The sequence below is a fragment of the Platalea leucorodia genome, assembly GCF_965183815.1.
Source record: "Platalea leucorodia genome assembly, chromosome: 9".
Classification (NCBI taxonomy): Eukaryota; Metazoa; Chordata; class Aves; order Pelecaniformes; family Threskiornithidae; genus Platalea; species Platalea leucorodia.
Genome location: NC_138831.1, coordinates 3,109,670 through 3,132,288, shown reverse-complemented (window position 1 = coordinate 3,132,288; position 22,619 = coordinate 3,109,670). Strand labels below are relative to the sequence as shown.

At 51.1% G+C, this 22,619-nt stretch overlaps 1 protein-coding gene across 1 annotated transcript in view; it reads left to right on the top strand.

The window, feature by feature from the left end:
• PODXL2 (podocalyxin like 2) overlaps positions 1–22,619 on the top strand; it is a gene marked incomplete at both ends in the record, with an annotated part of 29,643 nt that overhangs the window by 5,541 nt on the left and 1,483 nt on the right. The window contains 5 exons of the mRNA XM_082321516.1: positions 4,991–5,284; positions 14,890–15,785; positions 16,846–16,920; positions 19,886–20,042; positions 21,654–21,715. Coding sequence (XP_082177642.1) covers positions 4,991–5,284; positions 14,890–15,785; positions 16,846–16,920; positions 19,886–20,042; positions 21,654–21,715 — 1,484 coding nt within the window. The remainder of the gene's footprint in view (positions 1–4,990; positions 5,285–14,889; positions 15,786–16,845; positions 16,921–19,885; positions 20,043–21,653; positions 21,716–22,619) is intronic.

The window sequence follows — 22,619 nt, the reverse complement described above, 5'->3', positions numbered from 1 at the left end:
CTGCAGGCGAGCGCCGTTCCCTTCAGCAGGCTGGGCCTGCCGCCGTGGCAGCGCGCTGCAGCCACAGCCCCCAGGAAGGAGAGGTAAAGCCAGCCTTCAGCTGGGTATGCTGAAGGGCACACCAGCCCCTCTGCAGGTCAAGCCGACACGATGACATCTTAAGGGATGTTTATGTGTTCTGTTGGAGAGAAAATTGAGGTTTGCTTCTTGTTAATTAAAAAGCAAGAAAATTTAAAAGGCTGTTTGACACAGTCACAGCCAGATTCCATTTCATCTCCCCAAATCCCTCTTCTCATTTCAGCTGGATACAGAAATGACTGATTTCCTCTTTCACGTCTAGTCCTATTCAATAGGCCAGTTGGGAGCTTTTAAATAGCTGCCCTGTCCCGTAAGAGAGGTGGCTTGCCTTGTGGCAAAGGGATAAAGTGGTTCTTGGTCAGCTAATGTAGAAAATACTTTGGGGTTCTCTTAGAAATGTGAAACTGCTCTTACTCACAGCAGTTTGGGAGAGAGATGGCAGATGTTCTTTCCTCAGATTTTTTTTTTTCTGCTGTTGAGCAAAACTCCCCCATCTGCCTTGTCCGGGGCTGTTGCATCGAATCCTCTGCTGAGCTGAACGGAGCAAGCCTTGCCACTTTGACTTGGAACCGTTTTCTGAGGGGCCGGTGGGGTCAGCAACTAGCAAACTCATTTCATCTGTGTATCCTCCTGGCTGGCTCTTTTCGCCTTGGAAAGGTAACACTGCAGTATTATTCCCTGTTGCTGAAATCGCCCCATTCTGCTCCTTGCAGAGGTGAAGCATCTTTTGCAAGGTCAGCGTTACCTCCACGTGTCGCCGCTGTGGGTGCTAGCAGCTGGAGAGCTCGCAGCGGGCGCGGGAGCTCCCGTGCTGGTTTCGGTGCTCTCTGTCTTTGTTCCCTCTCCCCCCTCCACCTACCTCTCCCACTTTCTCTCCTTTCTCGCCCCTCCTCTGTCTGATCCGGGGAGGGTTTTCCCTCCCGTGCTCGCAGCCCTGCCGTTTCCCCGAAGGCTGGCTGCCCTCTTTAGCATGCAGAGCCTCATCTCCTCCAGGTTACGCAGAGGTGCTGCAAAAATAGAAATGAGAGACAAACGCCCCATTGAAGCAGCTGGCGAGCCCTGGCTCCGTTCCCTGCTCCCTCCCATCTACAGTCACAGGGCTTTATTCGTTTGTGTTTCTTTATTCCTATCGCTTGATCTGCCTTTTAGAATACAAAATTGGGAGGCTGATGGCTGATAGAAGTTGTCTAATCCCTGTTCCCCATCCTAGGAGGAAAATGGCTAGCCACTGGTGTCTGGGGCGTTAGATTTCGTCTCTCGGCTGTGCTCCCCTGCCTTCCAGCTCAGCTCGTGCTTTGATTCTTTCTTTGCCTTGGAGTTGACAGCTGCATTGAGCTCCTTTATGAGATGCTTGGAAGAGAGGGGGAAGGTGGCAAATCTTGGGTCTGCTGTTTGGTACCCCAAGCCTTTGGGTTTTTGCTGCTGGTGCAAAAGGTGTGAAGTGGTGCCAGGATGCTGTCTGGAGAGGTACCCATTTGTACGCAATGGTGCCATGAGCCCTGTGGCGTTCGGGCTGGTGCTGGCACGGAGGGTTCCCCCAGGCCAGCCTCTGCATCCCGTGCCGTTGGATCAGGCCCCAAGACGTTGTCCTACTCCAAATCCACCCCAGGCGAAACCTGGCTTGCTCAGGCTGTGTCTATTAATGACTCATTCTTAGGGATGAGGTGGTGTAGTTTTATCTTGGGCTGAGGAGAGCAAAGCTTCCCAGTGAACAAGATAATGCAGCTTAGGGGGTTTTAACTGGGTAAACACTTCAGAGTTAAATGAGGGTAAACAAACTCCTGGGATCTGAGCTTCCCACATGGATGGGATTAGCTCTGTGGGTGCTCGGGTTCACCTGCCACGAGCTGTCTGTTGTAGAGGTGGTGGGACTGGCTGCGGCTGAGCTCTGGAGGCAGCCCAGATGATGGAAACAGGCTTAAGCCAGTCTTTGGAGCTGGCGCAGTTACATTTTGAGGCTTCACCTAGCTGGCTGGGAGACCCAGGACATGTATTGTAGCCTGGCTGGAAATCCAGGGCGCCACATCAGCCACGTCTCTGCTAATGGGAGTCAGGGAAACTGAGGCGTTGGGGTGGATAAAGAGCTGATGTAGGATCCAGGCAGCCAGTTGCAGTCCCAGCTACACCAGATTCTCCATGTGGCCTTGGACCTGCCGTGGTCACATCCCATCCTTCTGCTCCCCTTTTATGGATAACTTTGAGAATAATGTTCCCTTTCTCTCCCTTGCTGCTCTCTGTCATGTTTGCTTAAGCTGTAAGCTCCTCAAGACAAGTGCTCTCTCCGCTGGGCTGCACGGGGCTCAGCAGCACTCGCCGTTAGTGATGCAGGTGTCTTGTGCCAGCCCAGGGAACCCCAGGCCAGGCACCATCACGTTGGAGCCTGGTGAGCACCTCTGAATCGGCACGGGGGCTGACCTGGCCAGGTCTCTCCGGATCCATGCTTCCACACAAGAGACGTGCAAACTCTCATTTCCAGCCGTGGAATTCACTCTGCGTGCACAGCTCAGAGGGAGCCGGCCCATCCCCAGGGATGCCCAGAGGTGCTTTGGTTGGCTCCGTGATGCTGCAGTAGCTTCCTTCCCCTTTGATACTCTGCTTCTGTTGCCGTTCCCTTTTTGTTGCTGCGCTGGCCTCGGCTGATCTTGCCTTGGATCAATAGAATAAAATAAACGAGACTGAGAAGTGCTGAAGCCTGGCCCAAGCGTATATGGGAAAGAGTAACCAATATTGGATTTTGCTCAGTTCAAAGAATAGTGGAGGAAGGTGGAGAGGGTCAGAGGAGGCAGAAGGCTTGAGAAATGCATTTCTGGCTTCCAGCGTTCCCAGGACAGGTTTGGTAATCAGCCTGGCAAGTGAGCAGCAGCTCCTAAACTTTTTGTGCTAACAAGCCAGTGTTTTCAGTGCAAGCACCAGGGCCAATCCATCTGCCATTGCCCCACAGCTCATCTTGGCACTTGCCCTGATTGGAATTTGTCCTTCTGGGACGTGGAGTCATAGGACATAGTGGTGGGAAGGAACCTCGGGAGGTCGCCTACTCTGTGCCCTTGCCTGAAGGCAGTTCAGCTCTGCTTAAATCATTTCAGGCCACATGTATCCAGATCTGCGTGCAGCATCCAGGTGATGTCTCAGCAGTGCTTTGTAAAATCTCTCTATTTTTAATACTTCAGGACTGTGCAAGCATTATCGCATCTGCATTCTAGTGATATCTCAGAGCTGTTTCTAATACAGGAGTTTCTCCTCTTAAGACATTTCTAATGGATGGTTTCCTATCTTGTATCAGGAATGTCTGGTGCTAGTTCTCCAGGTGGTGACTTATCACTTTGTGCTATTTCTTTTCATAATATTTCTGTTATTTCCATTCTCAAGATCACCTAGCTGTACCTACAGTCTTTCTGTGCAGTGAGGATGTCTCCTTGCTTTGTGTCCTTGGCTAATTTGATTATCATGTTCCTAATTTTTGTTCCAAGGTCACTTAGGAAAATATTAAAGAACAGCAGATCCAAGGACAGACCTTGAGGAATTCCACTAATAGCCTCCCTCCAGCACAAACCTCTGTCATTTTTCGTATAGCCAGTGCCTTATAGTTGCCTTACAGTTTTCCTGCTAATGGGTGTCTTCTTGTAATTCTACATGAGGCACTGTATCAGATATTTTACTGGAGTCCAGATGGATTAGATCTGCTGCATTTCTCTTGTCTAGAAAATCGGTTATCAAAGAAAAATACCAAATTAGTCTTCATTTTCAGCTTATTCAATTAGTTCAGTTCAGTGACTAGTTCATTAAGAATTGAGAAACTGAGTAGGAGCTGAGAGAGCGGGAAAACTTGTCCTTTTTTCTTCTGATCTATGAATAAAAATCAGCTGTGAGAGGATGAGATCTTCTAGTTTTAATGTGCTGAAGAACAGAGGGCTAGGAAGCAATTGGTTCAGTTCACCCAAATTAGTTACTTTGCTTGCTTAACAAAACTGTTTTAAATGTAAAACATGTTTTGGTAATCTCATTTTTTCCTTATGTCTCCATATTTATCATGGTATTTATCGGCTGAATAAAGCCAAGTTCCAGGTGGTGTTTTCTTGCATTTTGATTGAAGTTCAATATGCATGTGAATGTACCTTGACACAAATCACAATTAAAGTCTCATCTAGGAATCAAGAAGTGTCAGTCAAACCTTCTAATAGATAAAATGGAAATAACAAGGATATAATTGTTGAAAGAAAAGTGTAAAATGCAACCTGCCTCCCTCCTTAGCATTAGGTAGCTGTTTGCTGTGGGTACATTTTAATTCTTACCTGTGCCAGTCAGCCCTTCCTTATGAAAACAGAAAATGTGAATGCAAAATGAAGTTCAAATCAATGACTTAAAAATAGATTTCCAGCCTACTGATTTAAAACATGATTAATATTGGTGATGTAAATAATTTTGGTTTAAATCAGTCCCCCTGCCTATAATATAGCTTCAGATCAGGAGCACTAGGGCGAAATCTTGCCTGGGTGACAGCTGGATAGGAAACTGTAATTGATTTCACAGGGCCAGAATGTCATGGCTTAAGTATAAGACGCTCCACCTCCTCTCCAGGATGGGTGATGAACAAGGCACCCCGTCCTTTCAAAGAGGCAAAAAAACCTCAGAGAGGGTGAACCATCCCTGCCCCGTTGAAGAGAGGTGCCCCAGGCTGGGTGGCTGCTTGGCACCGACTCCTTCTGGATGTGAATGCTCCTCTGCGTGGTTGTGGATGTTTCCCAAAATACCCTGGTTTTCCTCATCAGCTGAGAGCACAGCCCATCTTCGGGGCAGGTCACCCCGAAGGCGGGTGTGCGCAGCAGGTTGGTTTGGTAGGAGCAGGCTGCAAGGAGAGGACAAGCCCCGTGGGTGTCAGTCCTCTCTCTGATATGGGTTTACTGTCATTATACAGGGACGTTGTGCCTCTGCCTTGCCTCCTCCTCGGAGCCAACCACTGATGGCCTCACGTCAACTTCACTGCTGGAATTTGCCATGATGTCCCACCTGGAGGCCATGAATTCCCACGAGCAAACCAGCCCGGAGACTGCGGAGCCTGATCTTGCCCCTGGCTCTCTGCATGCTGCCCCAGGATCGGGCTTTGCCAGCGAGGAGAATGAGGAGTCCAAGATCTTACAGCCCCCGCAGTACTTCTGGGAAGATGGGGGAGAGCTCAACGACTCCAGCCTGGACTTGGGACCGGCAACAGGTAGGTTAATTTTACCCCATTCGTCCTCCCTGCTCTGCAGGGACTCTGGGGAGGTGGAAGGATGCAGGGATCTGCCTTCCTGCTTTGACACAACTCTCGCTAAGAGGGCCTGAGATTAAACGTCAGCTCTATTTTCTCACCTCAGTGCCTGATGTGTCCCCAGTGAACCCTGAGCAAGCACAGGCTTTAGAAACCAAGTTACAGCTGAGCCTTTATTCCTGAGCTGCTATGAGCTGGGAAAAGTGTTGCTTCCACCTAGTTTCCCATTGCCTTGTACCCTTCTTTCTCTCTCTCCTTCCCCCTTTTATGCCTTCTTCTTTCTCCCTTCTTTCTGTTGCTGTCAGTTAAGCACAGCCTAAAGGTCTCAAGACCCTGGCTCAGAGATCAAGGCCGTCTTGAGGTTTGAGTCAAAGCTGGGTTCCCTGGGCCAAATTCTGGATTCCTCACTTTGTGACTTCAGTGGGGATTTGGCCTGAGGGAAGACAGCAGGTTTTCTCCCTTGGGCTGCTGTCCTGTTGCCTACCCTGTGCTGCCTCCTTTCTGGGGAGTCACGGCCAAAATGAGTTTTGTTAGCGTTTGAGCTTGCTTTCCTCTGTGGAGTGGTTTTTGAGACCACTGGGTCCCCTCAGTGGTCTCCCCCTGAGCCCCTCATTGGCTTTGAGACACCCTCAGGGAGAGGGATGGGAGGAAGGAGAAGGAGCGTTGCAGGGTTTCCAGTAGCTTAGGAGATTATTTCACATGCTCCTGCTCTTAAGTGTCATGTGGGGCATGTATTAAGCGTTACGCAGGGGCCAGGCTTCAGCCTTATCCCTCCTCCCTTATCAGCTATCGCTGCCTCCCTCTCAGCAGGTCTGACTGAGGTCTGCAATTAGAAAGCACAAGTCTTGTTTTATCTTCACTCCTATTTCTGTGCCCTTAAAAAAGACCTGTGCTCACACAGGGCTGAGGGCTGCCGCAGTGCTCTGGCTCAGGCTGCTCGCTGGGGCACAGTGCACGCTACGCGGGGCAAGGGCCGTCCCAGCTTAGGTCTCCAAAGCCCTTTGCTTGCTAACATTGCTGCTAAACTCATCTGGCCGTGCTCTTGCTGCCCTGCGGCTCGTGTGGCCCCCGGGGCACTTGCAGGCCTGGCCATGGGGAAGCTGTGCAGATGCTGCCTCCGCAGCGATGCTCGGGGCGGGTGGTGTGCGTTCCCACCGGCGCATCCTTGGGACATGCTCTGGCTTAGCTGCTCTCGCGCTGGCAGCGCGCTCAGCGGCGCTTTTATTTGTGTGCCAGCAGGCACCTGCATGTACTGATAGATCTGGACGTGACTTGGAGAACAGCATGTGCTTGTGCATTGAGAGCGAGATGCACTGGGTACCGAACCCAGCCTCGCCTCTTGCACGTGCCTCGCCCCATTTGTATGCAGAACACGCTCCTCTCTCCTTCCGTTCTTGCCTGCAGTGCTTTCCTCCGTGAGCAGATGTGCTCTTTCAGCTGTCCTTTACGCGTACGCTGCCCTATCCGCTGCCCAGCTAACCACTTCTGTGCTTCCAAGCGCTGTTTTTTCCCCTGGCCGTTGCTGCGTCCAGAGCTCGTGTCTCGGTGGCATTTCAGAACCTTGGTTAATAGAACAGTTTGAATTATTCAAGAGCTGGGAGCACATTTCTACTTAAAATTTAATTAGAAACCTGCTGTGTGTCATTTTACAATAAAGGATATTGTAATAGCATCCCTAAATTGGGCAGCCTTCTCCTGTCATGCAAAGCCTGTGCAGGAGAGATGCACACAACCAACGGGTCTTACGTGCTGCATGTGTGACAGATGCCATGTGATACCTTGTGGAACTGTGTGATGACATCTGTTAGGTAATTTTCAACGTATAAATCCATTAAGCAGTTTCAAACAGCTGCTGTTTAAGAAAAAAAAAGTTTGCGGTATAAGTTTTCCTTATGTGGGATTTCTCTCCGAACGACAGTGAAGTGTAGCCCAGCAAAGTTGGTAGCTCTGTCCCAGGCACAGATTTGAGACCCTGTATCAATCAAGGCACAAACCAGGATTGTTATACTACTGGAGAGAGAAAATTCCCTGCTATGAATGGAGATCTGTGCTGGTTTTTTTTCTGAGTTTGATGTAAAGATATTGGGCCTGGCACTGGTGGTCTTGTTGCGGATAGGCCAGATCTGAGATTTCAAAGCTGTATTAGTCATCTCTCTTTTTTTTTGTTTTTTTTTTTTTTTTAGTCCTTCTGAAGGCTGGGGGGACACACTCCTCTGCCTTTGTGTGACTTTGAGGCTGCAAGAGATAAAAAGTAATAACAATCTGCAGCTGCTGCTCTTTTTAAGTGCACTCGAACATCCTTTAAAAATATTTCTGGAAAACATGTGGCATCTAGGGCCACCTGTTAGGCCATTAGAAAGTGAGAACAAACTCCCACTGGCAGAGCACAGCTCAGCCTGGGGCTCTGGTTCTCGTGAATAATGTGCTTTTGCTGATTTATGCTACGGAACAGTAAATCTGTATTGACATCAGTGAGCACCAGCCTGTGGAAGGACCCTGAGATTTGTCTCGTTCTGTCTGAGTGTGCACAGAAGTGCACGCTTGCATGTGTGCTAACCTGTGCACGGGTGCTACCCAGTGGAGCTGCATCTGGAAGAGATGGATTAGGTCTGGTGGGAATGTGGATGCCATATCCTTATGGAAAGAAGCCGTGTGTGACTCATCCTTCAGCCAAGAGGCAAGTCACTGGAGCTGTGAACGTGTTACTTTTGCATCCCCCTGCCTTCAGGCTTCCAGGGAACCCAGAAGCTTCTCGGGTTGTAGTTTGGGTTTGGCTGCTTTGTTTCATCTTTGGTATCAAATTGGCCTGAGCCACAGATCAACCCTGAAGGTAGAGTGGACCTGCAGGGACTTGCATCTGGCCCTTCTTGTCCTCCTTTCCCTTCTTCCCACCTTCCCCATCTTGTTTCGCCTGGAGGCTTCCAATCCCCCATGTTTCCTACTGTCACGCTGGATTTCCTGGGCAACAGATGCCACATCTCTTCTAGCTTTAGGGCTAGAAGATGGGAGTCATTAGGGCTGCAGGTGCCTTTGAGTCCCTGATTTTTAGTGACGGAGTTATATGGTGGTGTATCCATCCTGGAGTGCTCCCCGGTTTGCACCTCTCGGTGTTTGGCTCAGTGCGAGCGCACTGCCCCAAGTGTTCCCCTTCCAGCGAAGGCTCTAGGTTGAGGCAGCCTAATCATTAATTGCTGGGAAGTGTGGGCTCCCAAAAACTGATGCAAGACTTGTGAATGTCTGATGAATGAAGGCATTTAGTCCCTCTCCTCCGCTGCCCAACAGCTGAGCCTCCAAGGGTTGGAGTGCATCATCACATCATCCAGTGTGATGGTGGGCTGGCATGAAGTTTGCTTCATTACAGCCAGCATCTGCTCTTTTAGCTCCAAGGTTGTGCCTTTGAAGACCAAGGCATGACTCTGCTGGGAGCTATCAAATCTAGTCTTATAGGTTGGTGATTCACTAGGATGGCATGTGGCGCTTTGGGAGGCGGCGGGGCGGAAATTGTAATCTTTTAATTATTCATAGTAATTAGCAGAAGGGATTCCCAGGAGAGCTAGGATGAGGGATAACAGGACAGACAAGTTAGGAGGACTGTAGTCAAAGAAAAATAAGTTTTCTGACCAGCTAATGGGATAAAATATCTTCCATCCCCAACTCTGATAGCGAGATTCACTTCCTTCTGTGATGAATTGCTTGCCTCTGGCCAGAGAGATCCCAGGATCTCTCAGCCTTACAGAAATCTGCTGCCTCTTCATCCAGACTGACAGCAAATCTGCAGTTCTTAATACCATCTTCAACCCAAGCATTAATGAAATGAAGCACCTGGTCAGGACTGTCTACATAAGCAGCTTTGCGCTGAGCAGCCCCCTCCCTGAGCTCAGCTCCCGGGATGCCTCTTGTTTGTGCCCTGGTTTAGCGTACACCGACACGTTAGGTGATCTATCTTGGGACCAGCCATCTCGACCAAGACGTGGCTGGCAAGGGCTGACCTGTGACAAAGAGGTTTTCTCTGTGCACAGTGTTATTCTGCTGCAGCTATCCCTGACCGACTCTGGGTGAGGGTGGCTTATTCTGGCCTTGCTGCAGTTCAGACGCTGAGCAGGAAAAAGGCATGGGGCTCTTTGGGAAGAGCTGTAGCACTTGGTGCCCAGTCGCTACCTGAAGCAAATGCCAAACATAATGAGACCTAACCACTTCGCTACCCTGGGTCTCTTGTTTAATTATGATCTCTTTTGTGCCTGTGGACTTGTCTTCGAGTCACAGATAGTAACTTCTTTGGCTAGCTCTTCTGGAAGATTAGGCTATTAGCCCCAACTGGCTCAATTCCAGCACCAGTAATTGCATTTTGCCTCTTTGAAATCCCCCTGCAGTTTCAATCAGCTGGAGTATGCCTTTTTGCAGTAAGCCTCACTGCTCTATATTGCAAAACGGCGAGCAGATGCCACCTCAGACCTGGCTGGATTTTAAGCAGCGAATAGAGTGCACCTTGCGCTTCCCGAAGCTGGGAGGTGCTTCAGTGTGAGCGGTGCTCTCAGGCTGTGGTGTTGTGGTGGGAGCCCAGGAGTGTTCTTGTCTTTATTGCAGTGCCTTCTAGTTATCAGTAATTCAATCACTGGTTAACATGATCTTCCAGTTTAATCCAATAAAGACCTTATGGTCAGGTTATGTGTACTAAAAACAATGAGGGTCACCCTTTTTCTGAGCTGTCACAGTTGCTTTAAACAGCTCATAGTGGCAAATACAGGCTGGGGAACCTTGTAGGGCAGTAACTGAGACCAGCTCTTCTGAATGAAGGAGAAGCAGAAATGTCATGAATTAAATGTCTGGCAGGGGAACCGTGCTTTGGCACAGTGCCAAGCGTTAGCCCGTCTGGTGTCAGGGAAGTTTTGGTACTGACTGCAGAGGAAGCAGGACATCGCCTAAATGGTGGCTCTTGCAGAGGTTTGGGGCTCATGTTCACCTCTCCCAGGGCAAATCATCTCCCCGGGTGAAGGAAATGAATCTGTGCCACCCAGACCTAGGTCTGCTGGGAGATGCAGAGGGCAGGCCTTGGAGTGGCAGGAGGGCTGTGCAAGATGGGTTCTTCAGAAAATAGTGCCGGAGGGTCTTTGCAAGAGAGCTTGGAAGATAAAAGCTGGAGGGGGTTGGGGGAGGTGAAGACGGCTGGATGTTGCCATGTGAGTAATATCACTGCTGATGGAAAGCATTAAGGGGTGTAGCTAAGGATGTGGTGGCAAGGAGGTGAGGTGGAGGTGTGGAATTTCATATCGGTGAACCAGACTCCCAAGGGGACGGTGTGACTGAGAAGCTCTGGGAGAGGACATGACGTGGAGCTGTGGCTGCCTGCTATGCTCATCAGGCCTATCCCTGCTGGGCTGTTTGGCGAGAGATGCTGAGGCAGTTTCGTGGCTCCGGTGGGCAGTTCTCCTGAGCTGTCCCTCTCTGTGATCAGGCTGGCTCCACTGTGGCTTGGCTGCCTTTCTTTGTGGCTGGAAGGGGTACGCGGCACATGCAACCTCTGCGTGTGGCCACGAGTTCCTCTTGTGCTCCAACCTACTGCTGGTCTTGGTGGGAGACTTACAGAGCAGACGCTGGCAGGGAGGGAGCTGATGATCTGTGCAGTGGCTACCTCCTCCCTTCCCAGGCACCCTTCTCTTTGGCAGCGCTCTGCTTCCTCACTGAAGTTTGACGAGCTGATAAACCAGACTGATGGATCTGGCATTGCAGCCAGCTCCATAATACCTGTCTCCTTAGCAGAAAACTGCCCCACTTCTGCAGCGGGAGCACAGGTCCCCTTTGTCTGGCCTCTCTGTTCTGTGGTTGCTGTTTCTCTCTACAAAAGCTGGTGGGGATGGGAATGGATAGTAGGTGGGAAGGTCTGTGGGTGCACTTCCACGTGCGCAGGGTGTGGGAGCCAGGCGTAGAGGGTCTGCTGAAGGGAGAGGACAGCCAGGTGCGCCAGGGGGTTGGAGGGTCTAGAAGACCACTTGCTGAAGGGGAACTGCTAGCTGACTGTTGGAAGGAGCCACTAAAAGTGGGAGATGCTCTTTGAGTCCCCTTAGGGCTGGGGCGAAGGGGAATCAAGGGAGATGCTGAGAAGACTCTTCCAATCATAGAATCATCAAGGTTGGAAAAGACCCTTAAGATCATCGAGTCCAGCCGTTCACCCAGCACTGCCAAGTCCATCTATACCATGTCTTCGAGCACCGTATCTATCCGTTCTTTAAATACCTCCAGGGATGGAGACTCAACCACTTCCCTGGGCAGCCTGTTCCAATGCTTGACCACCCTCTCAGTGAAGAAGTTTTTCCTAATTATCTAACCTAAACCTCCCCTGGCGTAGCCAGGGAAGCTCCTAGGGGGAAAGCTCTTAGCTCTGTGTTACACAGATGAGTGACGGAAACCAGCTTGTCTGGAAGGAGCCTTGGGAAGAGATGCTGGGACCAGCTTAGTGGCTGGGATCACACCAAGGAGGTGGACAGGGTGCAAAAACTCCTTCAAATCATAGAAGAGAGGTGTAAACCAAAAGAAAATATGAGTGCCTTAAAGAGAGCTGATCTTGAGAAGTGGACAGACGCCCTTGGTAGTGAGACAGTAGGAGGTGATTCCAGGAACTAAGTGTCTAGCTGGAAAGTCTGGAAGGAAGGACTGACTCACCATCCCTGAACCTCTGAACCTGGAAAGTGATTGAACCCCTTTGGGAACTGGGTTGTATGGAGAGCTCCTTGTTTTAAGGAGCACAAACCAGCACAACTGACCAAAGTGCCTCGAGTTTTATTGTTCTCCATGCGAATCTGAAAAACAGCCCTCACAAGAGTTGAGGGGAGTTGAGGTTGTAATCAGTGGGGTCTTATGAACCAGATAGGAGAAGGGTGCTCCCAGCTTAGCATGCAGGATAGTGGAGAGACTGGTGACGAGCGGGGATGTTGACTCAGTTAGCAGTGAGCGCGAGGATTCCTGTGTCTGCTTCTGCCTTGTTGGTTTGTTGGCCCAGAGAAGCAGCTCAGGTTTCAGTCTTTGGCTGCCTTGTGAGACAGAAGCCTGCTGGGAGAGGGTGGCGTGGGTTGTCCCTGAGCATCCATCGCCCTGGAGAGATGGCAGAAGTGGCGTTCTCTCCGGCGTCCTTAGATCTTCTCGGTGGAAAGGCGGCGTGGCTGCAGCACGTGGGGCTTTCCCCCATGGGAGCTAGCTAACCTGTGACAGAGCACCTTAAGGAAAGGTCGAATGTGTGACTTTCAAAGGAGAGCTGATAGGTCAGGAGCATTTCTAGCTCCCGTGGGGCAAACCTCACACTGCGTTTTCCCGGTTTGTTTTTCTGCTGTGTCCATCTGCCAGTTCTTGCTCTCCTCCAGGTGGGAAGAGGGTGAGGGAAGAGAGGAGGTGCAGAGGAGTTGGGAATAGCTGAGAGTGTCTTTAGGCAAAGGAGATGGCAGATTGGATCACTGATCCTTGAAAATAGCATCTCATCTGACAGGGCCTTGTTTTAAGGGGCGAAACCTTCACTTTTCACTCACAGCACGTCAGGGCAGGCAGGGTTCCTGCTGAGGTTAGTGTTTTTGGTGCAAATCCTGAGTGTCCCTGCAGCAGGAGGAGCAGCAGAGCCCTGGGAGATGCACTAAACCTTCACCATCTGTCTGAAGAGGGTCCTGACCTAATGTCCTCAATCCCATGGTCTGTGCCTGCTCTGCTGTTAAGCGTCCATCTAGCAAGGCAGTGACTGTGTCTGCAGACAGAGGGACGTGTAGCTGTTGGTAAGGGCCTTTGGGAAGACCAGTGCCAGGCAATGGAGGGGAGGGTTTTTTTGTTTGTCTGTGCTGCTGCTGATTGCTCTTACTGGCCTCCGTGGCCTCTGTGGGAGCATCACCCAGTAGGCTGTTGAGTAGCAGTAATCTTTTAATCCTCAGGGTCTTTGGGTAGAGCGGTCATTGCTTCTGCCTGCGGCGGTCGGTAGATCTCAGTGGCCTGTTTGCAGCCAGAACTGGGAGACAGTCACCACATCACGACCCTGAAGGTCAGCAGCTGGATCATGCTCATCTTTGGGCAGCGTCTGGAGGGAGCTGCTGACAGCATGAAGGGAATGAGCTGTGGCTTAGGGAAGCCACTTGCCAGCTGAACAGGAGCATCTTTGCACCTCCTGCTCAGGGTGGAGGGAGCAGCGTGGGTCTCCGCTCAGGAGGGATGGGGAGGAGCATGCAGGAGCAGCATGGGCAGTCCTGGTTGCCAGGGAATATCCGAGGCAATGGATGTGTTTGCTGACACGGCCCTCCCTGCCTGGGAGCTCACACCCGCTCTGGCAGCAGCGAGCGATGGACTGGAGTCAGGGATGCACGGAGATTCCTTGTGCAGGTCCCCTCTGTAAAGCATCCAGACAGCTGCTGCCTACTGCGCTCAGTGGAGCATCTGCCTTGGCAGGCAGGAGAGGGGATGGGGACCTTGGGGATTTCAGACAGTCACTTAATAACAGCAACCATAGACAGGGCAGGGTGCTCATTTCTGGCGGTGGAGGGATCCTCTTTCTTCCCTTTCTCAGTCAGAATATGTGCCGTGCTCGTTGTGGGGAGAAAGGGAGTTAATTGGGATGCAAACTCCTGAAACGAAGCTCCTCGGGTACAGGCAATTTCTCAAGAAAGCTGAAGGTTGATTTATGCCTAGTGGATTTATGCCTGCCACTCTGAGCCTAACGTGTCTGGTCTTACGGATACTCTCCTTATCCTGGGATCCCAGCTCCTTGCTGGGCTTCCAGAAGAAGCCACTGCCTGCTCTCACCTTACATTTGTGAGATGCATCTTTCTCCTTCAACATCTGCATTTGTCTAGCAACATCACATGCATTTGTGGTCAGAGCCATGGAACAACCAGGGTTGAAGTCGGAGGGAGGGGAGTTGGATTTGGCTCCTGTTGCTGGCTTCTGTTTCCCTGCAGCAAATCTGTTCCTTAATGACATGGAAAACTCATAATGCAGATGTTTGTGGGATGACTTTTCTGCTGTGAAGTGCTGTGCAAAGTGAAGTTCTGCATTTCAAAGATGCCCAAGTTGATTCATGTGTGGTGGTATTACTTGGGCGTGCCAGGGAGTAGGATTTGGTTTGCTGTGCTGTTGTTTCTCTTCCCTAGTATTTCCCATTTAGCTTGTGGCTGACTGCTGTTACCACCCAGTATCTTTCTGAATCCCATGTGAAATTAATCCCCAGGTCCCAGCTTAATTCTTAACACTCATAACCTCACCTTGGAGATGCCAGGTATCAAAGCTGTTATTTGCAAATCTCCTGGCTAGCAAGTCTGTGAAAACATCTTCAGGACAGAAAGAAGCGGGGGGAATGAACATGTGAATTATCCCTAGGGAAAGTGGGTTTGCTGGGATGGGACAGGGAGCTGGGGAAGTGCAGAAGGTTGCGCTGCACTTGTCAGATGGGATTGTTCTTTTCAGTGGCAGGCTACCTGCTCTTAGAGGGTCTCTGCCATTTGACCCCATCCGTGGCTAGACAGGTATAATGGGGCCAGGTCTCTGCCTTTCAGAGTTCATGGTTACTTGGGATGTGACATGAAGTCTTTTGAATCTCTTTTTAGATTACAGCTTTCCTGCTGCATCTCAGAAGGCTCTGCTGAAAGGGAATGGGACACAGGTGAAAGACAACTGGGAAACAGCCACTGTCCAGCCGCCAGCAGAATTTGTCGAGCCTGACTTGCACATGCCTTTCTCCAGCACGCTGGAGGAAGAGGAGGGGCTGCTCCCTATAGACCACTCAAGAGGAGGAATGGAGAGCCTCCAGACCTCTGGGCCAGAGGTTGCATCTTCTGAAGCAGTGGGCCAAGAGGACTCCTTCTCCCTTCTGTTTTCCACAGCCTCCGCCAGGCCAGGTGTTGTGACCGAGGCAGCCATAGGAGGGCAAGAAGAGGACTCTGTTCCTCCAGGCTTAGACCTTGGGAGCAGCATGGGACCAGGTCTTCTGCCTGTGTCCTCTATTTTTTCTACTACTACTGCTGCGAGGTCTCCCAGTATTTCAGAAGAGCCCTTTGAGGTGACAGCTGGGGACACATGGGCTGCTGGGGGAGCAGATTCGGAGCTGACTGTGACTACCACAGGAGCAGAGCTTGCAGAGACCACGGTAGAGGCTGGTGGGGAAGAGCATTCAGCCAGAGAGGAGGTCTCAGAGACCACGGTGGGGTGGGAGATGCTGGAGCCCACAGCGCTAACTGAAATGGAGCAGACCATGGAAACGCTTGTGGGGACACCCTCTCCTGGAGGCAGCTCCCCAGGCACCCAGACTCCTTCTGGCAGTGAGCAGCACCCCACTTCTTCTGCGTCTCCGTGGGACAGGGTTGATGAGCCTGCGCTGGATCCCATTTGGAATGACACAGAGTCAGCCACTGAAACTGTGGCAGCAGAGAGGAGCTTGTCACCCCAGGCTGGGGACGCCCGCGTGGCCATGCTGCCAACAGAGCTGCCCTGGGACTCAGCACAGGTAGCACTGGGAGCAGGGAGTGGGTGCGAGGCTGCAGTGGAGATATTTGTGTAGTTCTTCCTGTGGGGGGGGGTGTTTAACCCCTTAACCTTACCCACGCCGTGAAGTCTGACTGATAGAAGTAGCTTCTCCTGTTCACCCAGCCAAAACTTAATTTTGGAGGATGCTTTTCACAGCACTTCGTAAGGGTATCCATCATCCTTGGTGAAAGCCCTGCCCCCTAACATCTTCCCCAGCAAACTGCTGCACAGAATCCTGCTTCTAATAAACACCTGCCCTCTGGGGCATGCACAGCAGCAAAAGCTCCTTGTTTCTTCAGCCTGCATTATTGGAAGTGTCAGGACAAAAACGGCCCCAAGGATTTCTGGAAAGGGAGTGAGAAGGAAGTGCTATTTTTGCTGCTGCTGCTGCCTGCAGGGACCAGATGCAGAGCAGGTGGAGCAGGGTAGACAGATCTGTGAGGATGTCGGCCTAGGAGAGCCCGTGGGAGAGGAAGCATGAGGTGAACTGCGGTTCCTGAATCCAGCAAACTGGCAGCTGGTTAAGGGAAGATAGGTAGCAGGAGCTGGCTGGTGAGAAAGTACCAGGGAACGCTTTTAATTTTGCTTTCTGCCCCGCGGTGCTCGGCACCCTGAGCAAGTGACTTAGCCCCTCTGTGCGTCCGATCCTGCCTGCAAAGTGCTGCCCTGTCTTGCCAGTTTAAGGACCACACAGGCTCCTAGTTAGGTTTTGTGTTAAGTCCTGATCGCATACAGGATAAGGCTGCAGGCTGGAGAGCGTTCTGCTGAGTATCTGAGTCCTCCTGGAGTCCAGGTACAGGTGGAAGGTAAGCTGGGCTGTGGCAAGCTGGCACAGCACCTTGTCCCTGCCCCATGTGCTAGCACTGAAATAGTGTTTCCTCCTTAGTGCAGAGAGTTAGGGGACAGTTAGTTCCTTTGAGAAGCGCTTCTCTGGGGTATGGCACAGCCCCGTGCTCCTGCCCCTTGTGTACCCCATGCTTTCAGCAGGAGAGCTGCATTCGCTGCCCAAACCCAGCTGTCTTTATGTCTTGTCTCCCCAGGTGATCTGCAAAGACTGGAGCAACCTTGCGGGGAAAAACTACATCATCCTGAATATGTCGGATAACATTGACTGTGTAAGTTATTCCAAAGAGATTTGATGGCGTGGGGGGAATAGTGCTTAGAGATGTGGAGGCAGGCACAGCTCTTTGCTGTCTGCTTTCGCCACAAAACATTTTAAAAGCACTAAATCTCAAAGTCCCTACAGAGGCTGTGGAGAGAAGGGGAGGAGGACAGAAATGTTCCTGTTCTCCAAATGGGGAAAGAGTGGGTGGAGGGAGAGGATTTTGCTCCAAGTCTAGCACATGTCAGTCCCATATTGGATTTTGACTAACTCCTGGCTGCGAGTCTGTGCCAGTCAGTACCTGGATTGTCATAAGACACGAGAGCTTTTAACGTTGCACCTCTTACTGGTAGGAAAGGTGGCAGGATTGAGGTTTGAGTCTCCTTCTCTCTCTTCCTTCCTCTCCTTCCAGGATATAGTAACGTTCCTCTGATGGCTCAGAGGAATAGGGACTCCCCGTTTGCAGTGTGAATGGTTCAGTGTCAAGCAGCTGTCACTAAATCTTCCTTAAGTGCTTCTTCTCCCCACCCTGTTATCTTGTGTGTTATCTGGGTCTGTTAACCAGCCACGCTCTGCTAATCCGCTGCCTGTCCATCCATCCATCCCCATAAAGCTGCAGTTAATTCATGAGGCCAGAGCCCCTTGTGGGTCCCTGGTAAAAGGGCTCATTCACCTCTGCTGGGCCTTTTATCAGGCACTTTAAAACCAGTTGTGAAAGGCCTGGGGTCAAGGTGCCTTTCATAATTCTAAGAAATGATTACAAGCCTGACAGCCCGAGACCGAAATGTTTCATCGGGGAACTGTGGTCTGGCCTCTTGTGTCTGCACTCTCGCTCGCTGCGGCTCCTGCTCTGGGCAGAGCTGGCTGGTTTTGTTACTGCAGGGTGGCACTGGCCTATTTCCACTACTGGTGAGTGGTTGGGGTTCTTCTTTTTATTATTTTTTTAAATTTTTTTTAAGGTGAACTTTCTGGGGACAGGGAAAACGGGAATTCCTGTACCCAATAAAGCATGCTGACTGCTTTAAGGGTAGATGAAAAGTTGGTTTCTTTCCTCCTGATTTAAGCAAACCAGTTGGCTCTTTGGAGGGTTTTAAGTATCTCTGCTACAGTTCACAGTTGCAACTCAGAAAATCAGTCCTTGAAAACCAGAGTCCTGCTGCCCTGTTTCCTCTATGTCCTAGTCCCCATTGCTCTTTCTCCCATCTCTGTGGAGTTTAAATGCTGGTTAATTTTGTAATATGTAGTTGCTTCCTTCCTGTGGTCATTTGTGTTGTTTAAACCACTGGAAGGGCGAGAACTGAAAAGCAGATGTCTCTTGATGAAATTGTGTCTTTACTGTTGAATCCTCAGTTCTGCCTTACTGAAAGAAGACAGTGCCCTGGGATAGGCAGGACTGAACTGTTTTTCTACTTGATTTCATGTTTCAAAACACATTTCCCAGCGAATGATTTGTGCTGTCCTCCCCCTTATTCAAAGGGACACTTGTCAACATACATATTTAACATGAACATCGCTTCATTCCCTGCCTCCCATTACCACTTTGCATGGCTGAAGCTGGAATCAAGCTCTTCTCCTTTCCACTGATGCAGTTTGTTTCCTACCCGTGGTAATTTGCTCAGTTTGGGCAACTCACCTACCATCTGTCCCTTTTGTTTTCTGGTTTCTGTATCTGAGCCCTGTGGTGTTTGGATTTCCAGGGTTGCGAGGGAGAACCTGCATTGCGAGTGCTGTAGCTTAAATTAGTGTGAATGGGGATTCCTCACATACTCCCTGTGTTTTGATGCCCTGATCTGGTGCAGTACCAAGTCCCACTGGAAAGCTGAGGGGCATGGAGGATGCTTAGCCCCTTCCAGAGGGCTGCACCTTGAGCTTTAATATTCTTCATTGCACCAGGCTTTTACCTGCTGCAGAGATGATGTCTGTATTGCTGGGTTAAGCTGGCAGCCCATTTATCTTTCTAATGGGCTCTGGGCAAGGCAGTCACTTCAGTCTCTCTCTGGGCACATCTCCCACTCAATATACCTGGGAATTTTGCCCAAGTGAGGACTGCAGGATCTGACCCAACAGTGGTACCTGGCTACACATCAGGAGGTGACCTCCACCTCGCCTCACGTGTGTTCGGGCTCCTTCCCGAACCCCGCCACGGAGCATTTATCAGTGCTCTGCAACCTCTGCCTTCCCCGTCACTAGAAACATCTCACCTCTGCCCTCCTCCTGCTCCTGGGCTAAGCTGCTCCCCCTTCATCCGCATCCCCCAGAACGGAGCCGCAGGCTGGCAGCGGGGCCGGGAGCCGGAGCCGCAGCTGAGCAGCATGGCGCTGCATCCTGGCGCTGCTCCTCCTGCCTCCCCGTGCCGAAACCCCGAACCTGATGAGACGAGGCACTGGCAGGCCCCTGTGATTCAGGCCCCAGTCATCGGTGTCTTTTCCAATTAGGCCATTTTCAGCACAGGCCTGTGCCTGCCCTGAGCGCTTCGAATTGCCATGGCAACCAGAGCTCTCCATTTTATTAATCATCTATGTGGCCTTCAGGTTGGCATGGAAACCGGAGATAAGAATAGAAACACAGGAGTGAGAAAGCAGCAAAGGAGCCTGCCCGGGGATGGCTGGAGCACGTCAGGCTGAGCGGCACCCGCTGACCCAGCGCTGGCTGCGGGGAAGAGCCTGGCTGCTGCCCTCTTGCCTTGCACGATAATGTCGCTTCAGGATCCCTGTGTGCCGGGGGAGCTGGGCTTGGCGTGGTGTGGGGTGTACGGTGGCCACAGGAGCCGAGGAGGAGGGGTTGGCGTGTCAGGAGATGGATGTGGGTCCAGTCTGGGGCACTGGGGTTGCGCAGGAGAGCGTTGCACCAGGTTTAGCATTCCCAGCTTTTGGGCATGCCTGGTTCAGGGGTCTTGGCCACGCAGCCGTGCCAGCCCTGCAGTGCTACATCTGCCCTGTTTGCTCCATGCACTCACCAAGGTCCCTTTCCTGTGGCAGGAGGAGTTTCGGCTGGAGAGGGGTCCCCAGCTGTTGGCACTGGTGGAGGATGCCTTCTCCAGACAGGCGGATGGACCGCAGGACCGCTGGCTGATCTCTCTGAGCAAACCCAATGAGAACGACAAGCACTTGCTAATGACATTGGCAGGGGAACAGGGTAAGTGCTGGGAGAAGGAGCCTTGCTGTGATGGGGGGTGTATTTAAGGGGCTCTCAAGTGGAGGTGCTCAGCCATGTTGGAAGGAGCTTCTGCTCTCCAGTCCGTTTCAATCCCACCAGTTCCCAGTGTTAGCTGGACTTGAGGGATGGACAAGGACTGAGGACATAAGACCCTTTTTCTTCACATCTGCCTTCTGGCTTGCCCTTCACCGCTTGCATGAAGCTCTATCTTACTGCACTTTGCCTCCTGCTTTGCTCCCTCCCTGGATTGCCTTCACTTGAGCATCCATCAGCTTTATCCCAGTGCTTATATACTCCCCTCCATGGGCAGGCCACTGCAATGGCAGCACATGAGAGCCTGCTCTTAGTTCACTTATTAACACTTCTTAAGTCTTGTCTGAACTGGGCCAGTCCTGATAGTGCCTCCCCTGCACCCCCAAAGAAACAAAAGCTGACAGTGAATGGTGGGCTGGGCTGGAACATTTTACCATCTCTTTAATCCTCTTTTGGCAGGAGGGTGCTTTTCCTGTACTGCTTGTGCTGCCTGCTTAGTGACGGAGGCCTCTAATGTTGACGTTATGGCCTATATGGAAAAAGAACCCAACAGTAATCTAAAATGCCCCACAGTGATAGGAAAAGAGAGCTAACATTGAAGTGGCATTTGCTGTATCAATGCCTTAAATCAATGCATCTCTCTCAAGCCCTTGGGCTGGAGCATGTGCCAGTGAAAAGGCTTTGGTGAGCATTTGGTCTTCTAAAGGAAAACCTTCATGCTGTCATGAGACAGAACATCCCCCTTCCTGGAGAAGAAAACAGGTCTGACCTCCAGAAGCAGAGCCAGGCTGGGAGATACTCCTGAGTTTAGAAACCTCAGGAACCAAAGTATTTTCTGCTCTGAATAATCAAGCTTTTGTTCAGTTCCTCTTTTTACTGCTGTGCAAGTGAAGGGAGAAATGGGCCTCAGCCTCTGAATCCTCCCTGGCTGCTCCTGTTCTCCTGGCTTGGAGAGCACCCTGGGAGCTGTTGGGGAAGGAGGGTCCCAGGCAGGGGTGGCTCAGCGTGGGCTGGTGGCTCCCTGGCTGAAGCTGTCTCCTGCTGGGAACGGAGCTGTTACAGCACAGCTCCTGCAGCCTCTGCTGTTGTGCCAGGCACACCGCCTTGCCAGGTTGTCCTGCAGAGCAAAGCACATCTGCTAAAGGTTGCGATAGGTGAGCATGGAGCTCTGTGGGAACATTTTGAGTGCTGCAGCTCAGGATCGAGTTGTGCTGGACAGGGAGGCTGGATCAGGCAGCATAGGCACATGCCTCCATGACTTCTTGGGTGTTGCTGCTCAGTCCCAGAGCAGAGACAGATCCTGAGAGCTTCTGTGGCTGTGGGAAGGGCACCTAGGTGCCTCTGTTATCAGTACATGCTTGGATTTTTTCCCCCCTTCAAAGAACATTTGGAGGTACCCTTGGTTGTGGTCCTTGCACTCTTTCAGCCTCCTAACATAACATACCAATGAACAAAAATGTGTGTTCCCCTGCCTCCGTTCTGTTGGGGATTTCACAGTGATGAGTCCATCTGTCTGAGCTGAGAGCAGCACTGATCTCTCCCTCTCCTTCTTTACAGGCGTCATCCCTACAAAAGATGTTCTCACGGCACTGGGGGATGTTAAGAGGAGCTTAGCTGAGGTAAGAGCCTGTCTGTCTGCATCCGTTTGTTAAGACTAGCTATACAATTAAAATAAGCACCTTGAAAAGTGGGACCATATCTCAGTGCTGAACCCGCAGCAGGCAAACAGATGAGTCAGTCGCTTGGCAAACTCCCTTCTTCCCTCTCTGGTAGTTGCCAGGCCATCAAATGTCTGCTCCCATTTAAGAGAGTAACTGTGGGTTATTCCCTCCCTGCCTCTGTGGCTTGGTTGTGAGGCTGCTTTTCACACATTGATGTTGTTGGGATACTCTGTCTCATCCCTTCTACACTATTGCCTGTGGCGATGCGGGTGCTGCAGAGCCTCAGATTTGGCCCTGCTCACCCTACAGCTGATTTACATACGTTGGGTGCTCAGGCTTTGCTGAAGGAGGTGGGAGAGGTGCCTGTACCAGATGGGACGCGTTCACACACCGTCCTGCAATCCCGGAGTCTGCATTTCCCTCCGTTAGACAACTGCTGACACAAGGGCAGGCTGATGGACGCCATACTCCATTGCCAGCTGCCTCTAGCCCTCGTGTGTTCCCCTCTAACCCTGGACAGCTTGGAGGAGGGTAAAGATGAAGGCAAGTTAGTCCCATGATCTCTGACTTTGCCCCTTAGGCCTATGGGATATGTAGGCACTGAGGGCCTGATTCGGCTTGGATTTTTTACACTACTGGAGTAATTCTGTTGACTTTAGCAGCAGAGTTGTGTCACTGCCTTGCTGGCTGCCTGCTCTCAGGTTTTTTCCTAACCTAACAAACTGGTGCAGTTAGACAAAGCAAATTAAGTGCTCAGTGCTGTATTGATTGGCTTACACTAGAGAAAGTGTGAAAAGCCAATCTTGTAGAAATTGTGTGACTGAAGTATCGGCAGCTAGAACTGTTCAAAAAGAAGGATTTG